General features: G+C 46.1%; 1 protein-coding gene across 1 annotated transcript; it reads left to right on the top strand.

Annotated features, from left to right (window-relative positions):
* The first annotated feature begins 1,071 nt into the window (after nt 1-1,071).
* Nucleotides 1,072-2,593, top strand: BHLHA9 (basic helix-loop-helix family member a9). The gene has a single exon (XM_085646911.1). The coding sequence runs from the start codon at nt 1,087-1,089 to the stop codon at nt 1,885-1,887; it is 801 nt and encodes a 266-aa protein (XP_085503037.1). The 5' UTR covers nt 1,072-1,086; the 3' UTR covers nt 1,888-2,593.
* The last annotated feature ends 6,965 nt before the right edge of the window (nt 2,594-9,558 follow it).

The raw sequence follows: 9,558 nt of genomic DNA, 5'->3' as shown, positions 1-9,558 counted from the left end.
GGTTGAAGATGGCGGGGGACAGCACCACACTGTTAGGAGCTCACCAGGTGAAAGAGATCTTCTTGCACCTGGAGGTGCCCATCAGAAAAAATTGGTGCCGGCTGCATAAATAAATGTTATAGTGTAGTGGGCTGGTATCAAGATTACGTTTATTGTGAGACACTCAGAAATACCAGGATATGTGAAATAAGACTTCAGCTGTCTTCAGTTGGTAAGCTAATAGGCTGAACACCTGCCATGTAGGTATCTGTGTAGACAGCAGGTTACAGATTAATTCTTGACACAGCTGTTTATATTTCTGAAGTGAAAAAAATGACAGACATTGAGTTGTACCTTTTAAACGTCGCTTAAGTATGTGACACATAGTGAGATTTTTTTTTTTTTTTATTAAGTGATATTGTGCCAGGATGCCAGGACACTATACCTCAACCCACTAAATGCCAAATCATGTGCAAAAAAATCCTGAAAATCAGAGTCTTGTGATTTGGGCGCTATAGTAAGAGTTGTGAGTTTGAGACCTAATAATGCTTGGAAAGGATGCTACTAATTTTTTTTAATAGTGCTCAGAAGAAAGCATTCCTGTCCCTCATTAACACATCAGTGCAACTTTACAGCCAGCTTGATTTATGGCACCGGGGGACAGCTCTCTACATCAAGAGAACCCGCCCTCTGCAGCCTTTGCACGGCTCCCTTTGAGCGGTATGTAAAACCTCTACCTTAATTGGGCGAGTTTTTGGAAGGTTAATCATCAGAAAAGAAAGGTGAATCTTCAAGATGAAATGAAGTTTTTTGTTGATGGGACGGTCTGGGCGATGTCTCTAAGGCTGAGCTCATTCCAGCGCAACCTTCCTCGGGTATGTTGTGGAAACTACATCTTCCCATTACCTGCTCACCTGAGGCAGGTCATAAAATGAGCTATGGGATATATCAGGCAGATAACCACGTGTTACCATTAAGCGAGCCATTCAGGGTGTTTTTTTAAGTGGGCTGGTTTGGTTTAGAAGGCGTGTCTGCCCAAGTCAAAGCGCAAACACTTGCTTAAAAACAGCTTGCCAAGTGTGGTGTCCACAGACGCGCTGCAGCATCATGCCTAAAGCAGAGCCAGGGCCTTCCGCCGTGAGCGTGACAGAGTCTGACTACTCTGACGATGACCTGGAAGGAGACGACGTCCGGTCTGGCCCTGGCCCAGAGCTCCTGCGAATGGACTCCAAGGACAGCGAGGCGTCTCAGTCCGCCAGTGACCCCGAGGAGGCCAAGGTGAAGAAGAGAACCCGGCCCGTGAGGTCCAAAGCTCGGAGAGTGGCCGCCAACGTGCGCGAGCGCAAACGGATCCTGGACTACAACCAAGCCTTCAACGCCCTGCGCCTGACCTTGAAGCACGACCTCGGTGGCAAAAGGCTCTCCAAGATAGCCACGCTGAGGCGGGCCATCAACCGCATCTCCACGCTCTCCACGTTTCTGCACTCGAGCCCGGCCCCAAAATGGTCGTGCAGCCACACGGAGTGCCACCTGCGGCACGAGGGCGCAATGACGCAGGAGGCTACGCACGGCGCCTCGCAGCCTTTCCATATCCCTTCAGAAAGTCACCTTCTACCTTCGGCTGCCAACTATGGTGACCTAGCACATTTCCAGCAGAGTCCATCCCCGCTCTACTCCCGGTTCTCCACAGAGAATCCGTTCTTCCATTCGCACTACGGAAGCCCCAAAGATGAGCACTTGATGCCCAGCCCGACCTACTACCCCAACACGAACTACCATGATGCGGTGAGAAGCACGTGCCACCAGAATCACACAGACAACTTTATGGAATCTTCCCCGGGACATTTTCAGTGGCAGTTTGGATTCCTTCCGAGTGCAGGCTACCAGCATTCACTGCCCATCCACTGACAACGCTGTGTGAGCATTCAGAGTGCTCTTTGGAAAGACTGGCGAGGGGATGTTCTGAACGACCTGGGGGTGACACCCCTTCCTGCCCTCATGTGGTACGTGCGGCGCGTTTCTGATATTTACCCTAGAAAGACTTCCTATAAACTGGCGTTAGGCCTTGAGTGGTTGGTATCGCTGCTTGTAACAAATGCACCGAGGTACTGAATTAAGCGCCCAGAAGTCCGCTCTAAGCCCCAGCCTACATACTGATAGCGGGAGAGAGCTGCTGTCGGTAGATACGCTTTCTTACCCTGTTAGGGCAACTATGGTCAATGGTAGTTGGCAGTCTGATTCTTTAAGTGCACCATTCACCCAGGGAGCGTTTGGACATGTGCCTTTCATAAGAGGCGCTCCCTAGGACAATGAAAGGACTCTGTATAAACTGCAGCCCCTTGCATGTTGCAGGAAATGCCAGTGCTGTGAGGCATCATTGCACTGCCATTTAAATACCAGTGCCTGTGAGCTTCAAGACTTTTTGTCCGAGCATGTTCACTCTTTTCTTTACAATGGCACCCGTGCAAAGGCGTCCCTTCACTTTGCAGCCCCTTGTCTGAAATAAAAAGGACTGTGCTTATTCTCAACTTTGGCACTGTTAAAGGTGCTGTAAACCCGTGGAAATACAAACAGCCATGATTGAGGTCGATGGAATAAAAAGTAAAATGAAGATTTTTATACTATACAAATCATCTTATTGTTGTCAAATTTATGATTGTATTTTTCCTTTTTTCATTTAAAGAGATGTTTTCGTTTTAAGAATATTTTGCCTATGTGAATAACCTTTAGCAGTGCTATCGTTATCTTTCACAGAAACTCAAAGGAAATAGGTTTGTTCATTTAATAAGAATGGTTCTATGTTTCCCCCTCCCCCTTAAAGGGTAGAGTAGTGCTCAGAATGCTGTGTAGCAGAAGTGTTTCCTGCGGACCGGGTAGGGAACGCCGACCCTACTGAATACACAAATTGTTTGAGTACACACTCCACACGCAGCTTTGCCATTGAACATAAGCCACATGCTGCGCTGTCAGCAGCGACCCGACCCCCCACACAGCCTCAGCCCTGACCGACCTGAACCACATACTTTAGCAGATACTCCCGAGCAACATGCAGCACCGCCAGTGCAACTCAACTCTGGCCTGTACCACATACTGCTCAGTGAGCAGACGCCCCCCCCCACAGCACCGCCAATGCACCTCTGCCATGCCCCGTACCACATACTGCTGTGAGCAGAGACCCCCCCCCCAACTCACAGCACCGCCAAAGCACCTCACCCGTTCCCTGTACCACATACTGATCAGTGAGCGGAGCCCCCCCACACACAGCACCGCCAATGCACCTCAGTCTTGGCCTGTGCTACATGATGTTCTATAAACAGATCGCCATTCAATCCCGCCCCTGCACACAGAGCAGGCCAATGTGAAAACAAAGGGGGATATTCACAAAGACAGTTTGGAGTAAGTGAAGAAGTACTTTTGTGGTACTCTTGCACATACTCAATCACGCATTTTTTAACTGCCTCAAAAATTCTAAACTGGGAAGATTCAAGTAGGATTCATAAAAATGTGTGCAAGCAGAAAAGACTGTACCCTCCTGCACTTTTACTAATACTGTTACTAACTCACCCATTAACTAATATGTTCTTTCACAAAGGCACCTAAGAGCATATAAGAGCACTAATGTAAACTTCCTGTACTCACAAATACTGTTTGTCTACAAAAACACATTTCACAACAAATTTATCCTAAATTCTAAACTGCCAAAAACTCGATCTTAAATAATTATTTACCTACACAATTTCTGACCTGTATTTAATTTCTAAATACAGCCAGCCCACATCCCACATACATATTCTAGAAAGTTCAGGGAATTTGGAGCATGCGGGTGTGAGTGGAATTAGGTACATTTCGAACTTTTAGTAGCGAGATATTTATGTATAGGCGACATTTTAGGAGCCTACATTTTGTAGTCTCGTTTTGCAGGAGAGGTTTTTGCATCTTTGTTTTCACATGCTGGCCACATCTCTACTTTAGCCCTGACCTCCGCCTGTTCTCCACAAGAACCCGCAGACTCCACGTTTATGCCCTACACATATAGCTGACCAAAAGCATGTGAATTATTTATGAATGTATAACTGTTTACGTGCTTATTTAATTTTCTTCGCATACAGCAAAGGCGCTGTCTTGGCAACACTCCAGGGCTCTTTGTTACACAAATACAATTGAACATATTAGTTAGTGGGTGAGTTAAATAGTAAGAAGGATAAAATGGGTGCTCGAAGGCTGACAGAATCGTGACATACCCTGAGCGGTTCCAGGCGGTTCCAGGCCCGACCTGGGAGGTTATAATATTTAGGTTTTTGGAGCCCCTCTCAAACTTTTGAAAATCCACTGCACATTTAACCCGAAGTAGACCTGTCAAGGCCAGTACGACGTCTGACCAGTTCTGCCAGTGCACCTAACCTTTGAACTCTGACCTGACACAGGCCTTAAATGCAAAGGGCCTCATTTATGAAAAGTGACGCATCACTGCGTGAAAACAGTGATGCGTCACTTTTCACTGCGCCCTCCCTGCGACTCCAATGATGCGTCATATTTACAGTATGACGCATCATGTCGCAAGGAGTCACAGATACGTCAGTATTTCTGACGTATCTGTAGGCGCAAAAGTGACGCATTGCTGGAGTGTGTCACAAAAGTGACGCAACTCCAGCTATGTGTCCTTTCACATGGGGCAAGCCCCATGTGAAAGGGCCTGCGTCAGTCTTACGTCTGCTGTGAGGCAGGCGCAAGATATTGACGCATTTGCACCCTAGAAGTGGCGCAGTGAAATCTCGTAGATTTCACTGCGTTACTTCTACGATGTTTACTTACGTGGGAACGCCCACCCTGCATACATTATACCTGACGCAGGTATAATGTAGCGCAGGGGTTTACGAAGTGACGCATCTACCTAAATGCGTCACTTTGTAAATATGGTGCAACAAGGTCCAGTTTTTACGCCGCTGATGCGTCACAAAAAGTGACGCACCGGCGGCGCAAAAGTGACGCAAGGACTCATGAATGAGCCCCGTATTTATTACTTTGATGGGTTTTGAGTCGGCAGTGGACCACCCTAGACACTTTTCTGGACACTCTACCAAGACTGCTAGACCAGCCTGTTCCACTTCCTCACAAACATGAGCTCTAGTATCCACAGGAGACTTTGCCCCCCTCCCTCACTGTCCCCCAAACCCAAGCTCAAGAGGTTCTTCATGGAAGCACAGGGAGACTGTGGGATGTGAGATGGTGTGGATGGACCATAATATGAGATGGAAGAGTCTTGTACCTGTCCGATGTGATCGAAGTGAAAAGGGATTCTCGTGTGTTTCCAAAGTCCTAAATGATTCCAAATGTGGCAAACGTGCTGGTGATTATCAGATATTATAGAAGAGCTGAATGTTTTTCAAATAATATAGAAGAGATGGACAGCTGCTCGATTTTATGGAAGAGCTGAGCGGTTATCAGATGTTATAGAAGAACTGAGCGGTTATCAGATATTATAAATGAGTTCAGTGGTTATCACATGTTACAAAAGAGAGGAGCGATTATCAGATGTTATGAGGGAGCGGAGGAGTTTAAGAAAAGCTGAACAGTGATGAGCTGTTATGTGAGGACTCAGCTCTTATCAGCAATCATGGTGGAGCTGGGCAGATATTGGGTGTTATGGAACAGCTGGGCAGTTATCAGATGTAATGGAAGAGTTGTGCGTTGATCAGATTTTATAGAAGAGTTTAGCAGTTTTGGAAGAGCTGTGCGGTTATCAGATGTAATGGAAGAGCTGTGCGTTGATCAGATTTTATAGAAGAGTTTAGCAGTTTTGGAAGAGCTGTGCGGTTATCAGATGTAATGGAAGAGCTGTGCGTTGATCAGCTGTTATGGAAGAGCTGTGCGGCTGTAGAAGAGCTGCACGGTTATCAGACATTATTGAAGAGACTGCACTCCTGCTCATCACAGAAGGACTAACATATGGCGCATCGAATCGTATCACACATACATGACATTTGAATGACAGGAAGTTGAACTACATGTATTTAAACCTTAGGATCTGTGAAGACGCATTCACGGTCCATCAGTAATATTGACCCTTTCCACCCACCCACTACCGCCCCTAAGCGGTCAGACCCGCGACTAATACGACTCATCAGAACCCCCTGTATGACTGCCAAGCACCCCGAATCTTCTCTCATTTCTTCGGGCAGCCCCAGCTCTGGTAGATTGTTTTTCCTGCTCTCATGCACCAGTCTAGGTCTGTTTCTCAATCCCGGAGTCTAGGGGGATTATTGGAACCCCAGGCCCGTGCTATATTCCTTTTTGCCACCACAGCCGGCAATGCCAGCCACGCTTTTTGATATTTGGGGTACGCCTCCTCCCCAGAGGCCATAATAAAAGGCACTTTGTATCCCCGGGGATCTCTAGATTCATCACCCCATGAAGGGGAGAGTCCAGCGTTTATGGACGAGCTGAGGGGTTCGCAGGTGTTACGGAGGAGCCACTCTGCATTCCCGGGGATCTCTAGATTCATCGCCCCATGAAGGGAAGAGTCCAGCGTTTATGGAAGAGCTGAGGGGTTCGCAGGTGTTACGGAGGAGCACAGCAGTTCAGAAAGAACTGAACGGTGAAGAGATGTTATGCAAGGACTGAGCTCATGGCAGGTGTTATGGAGGCTCTGAGCGGTGATAAGATGCCATGGAAGGACTGGGCAACCTTACCAGGTGTAATGGAAGAGCTCAGAGGTTATGAGCTGGAAAACATGAGTGAACGTCAGATTCTGCGGCGCACTGAGTGATGATCACATGGTATGAAAACCCTGGGTGTTTGTAAGGCGAGAATAACGCTAGGGATGGGAAGGGAAGACAGAAGTACTAAGTGATTTCTAGCATATAAGGGCTGTGCTGAACCGTCATGTAACATGGCAGATGACAGAGGCGCTGAATGACTTTAAGAAGGGAAGGCGGCAATAGGTGGTTATTAGATGTGACAACGCACTAAGTGAAAAGGAACCTCCTCTCATTCTCTGGCTTCCGCCTCTGCTTACCCTCCTCTCGCGCCGCTGACAGATTCCTCGCCCCCAGGAAGCTGCAGCTGTGGGCTCCGAGGGCGACGGACTCCCAGGAGGAGGTGGGTGGGCCGGCTCGGAGCAGGAGGGTTTATCCTGCCCCGGAGCAAGCTAAGAACCACAAACATGCTTCCTGGGATCACGATGTGACATTTATATAGAAATGATTTCGGTGAAGCAGTTCTTCTTTTGCTGTACAGCACTGTTATGACATTTAACCCATTATCCCCATAAAATGCCAAAAACCTTGGAAAAGGTGACACGCCTGACAAGTGCACTGCAGGTCACAGTCGCTTGAGTGAGTTATTACAGGGCATAGTCACATGAAGTGTATTGCATGGCATGGACGACTGACCATTACATTGAAGGGCCTGGTCTCCAGAGGAGTGCACTGCAGAGCATAGTGACTTGAGGAGTGCACTGCAGGGCATAGTCAGCTGGGGAGTGCACTGGAAGGCTTAGACGTCTCGTAAGTACATTAAAGGGCATCGTTCCCCGAGGAGTGCATTGCAGGGCATAGATGTCTCAAAAGTGCACTGAAGGACATTGTCACCTGAGTACACTGCAGGGCATTGTCACTTGAGGAGTTCAGTGCTGGGTATAGCCGTCTGACAAGTACATTGGAAGTCGGAGTCGCGATAGGAGTGCGTTGCAGGGCATAGACGTCTCACAAGTAAACTAGAGGGCATCGTCACCTGAGGAGTGTACTGCAAGGCATAGACGTCTCATAAGTGGATGTATGAAGATACAACAAATTCCATTACTGCTGGTGCCATTAGTACAACGCGGGTATTACAATGCAAGTGCCATTACCACGCATTGCCATTAGAGCACAATCTTTTACCACGCATATGCCTTTACCATGCAATTGTAAGCATTTTACAGGTAAGTATCAACCCTTTCTGTGTATATATAAAGGGTTTATACTTACCTGCATAATACTTACATTTCCGTGGTAAAGGCATGTGTGGTAAAACACTTGATAAAAATGTAAAATGTAGGTTCAAATCCTATATAGATATGCATATATATGTATGTATACATATAAATATATATATATCTTTTAACTTACCTTTAACACCCACAGCCCCTCAAACCCATTCCCACCCTAAACCTTAAAATTACCCTTGCCCCCAAAAACCCATACCCAACCTAAACTCTAAAAGTACCCTTGCAACCTAAAAACCCATACCTACCCTAAACCCTAAAAATACCTTTGCCACCTAAAACCCCCAAAAATATTCCCACCCTAAACCCTAAAAATAACCTTGCCACCGAAAAACCCATACTCACCATAAACCTTTAAAGCCTTGCAGCCCAAAAACCCATACCCACCTAAAACCCTAAAAATACCCTTGCCACCTAAAAACCTAAAAACCCACCCTAAACCCTAAAAATACCATTGCCACCCAAAAGCCTATACCCACTCTAACCCCTAAAACTACCCTTGTCATCTAAAAAAATATACCTGCCTTAAACCCTAAAAATGCCCTTGCCACCCAACAATCCATACCCACTCTAAACCCTAAAAATACCCTTGTACCCAAAAATCCATACCTACCCTAAACCCTAAAATTACCCCTCCAACCCAAAAACCAACACAACCATAAACCCTAAAAATACCCTTTGTCACGCAAAAACACATACCTACTCTAAACCATAAAATTACCCGTGCCATTTAAAAGAACATACCCACCTAAGACCGTAAATTAATATTGCCACTCAAAAATATAAACCCACCCTAAACCCTAAAAATAACCTTAACACCTAAAAACCCAAACCCACCATAAACCCCAAATTTACTCTTGCCACCTAAAAAAACATACCCACACTAAACCCTAAAATTAATATTGCCACCGAAAAACATAAACCCACACTAAATCCTAAAAATACCCTTACTTACCCCCCAAAAACCCAAACCCACCCTAAACCCTAAAATTACCTTTGCCACCAAAAACCAATGCCCACCCTAAACTCTAAACTTACCCCAACAAAAAAAGGGGCCTATCATATATATATATATATATATATATATATATATATATATATATATATATATATATATATATATATATATATATATATGTATATTATCTACTGGCGGTCGCCAGTAGATAGTTATAGTTACAACCTAGTTTCCATAGGAAATCTCAAAATTCTATTTTGAATAACTTTGGTGCCGGTTGACGAATCCTCGCGAAATTTTAAAAACTAATGGGGCGCTCCGTTCAGCTCCTACCCTGAAATTCTCGGGGTGATTCGTCAAGCGGGGGCCGAGAAAAAGGGGGGGTCCCAAAACGCGTTTTACCCATGCATTTTTCCATAGGACCTTTAGTCGCAGCTACAGCCCGAACGGCTGAACAGAATTACGTGAAATTTGGCAGAGAGGTAGCCATAAGGTCAAGGAAGTGCCTTTTGTAGGTCTGGTGTAAATCTGTTCAGTATTTCCTGAGAAAATAGCATTTAAAAGCATATCAATATCTATACGCGCGCACAGTGCGCGCACAGTACGCGCACCCTGCCGTGCGCGAGCGCAATTCTGA

This window comes from Triturus cristatus, chromosome 3_2, assembly GCF_964204655.1.
Source record: "Triturus cristatus chromosome 3_2, aTriCri1.1, whole genome shotgun sequence".
NCBI classification, from domain to species: Eukaryota; Metazoa; Chordata; class Amphibia; order Caudata; family Salamandridae; genus Triturus; species Triturus cristatus.
The sequence above is the reverse complement of the archived record's forward strand: the minus strand, read 5'-3'. Positions and strand labels throughout refer to the sequence as shown.

Coding starts and splice junctions, on each gene's coding strand:
- BHLHA9 (XM_085646911.1), top strand. CDS start 1,087: ATGCCTAAAGCAGAGCCAGGGCCTTCCGCCGTGAGCGTGACAGAGTCT.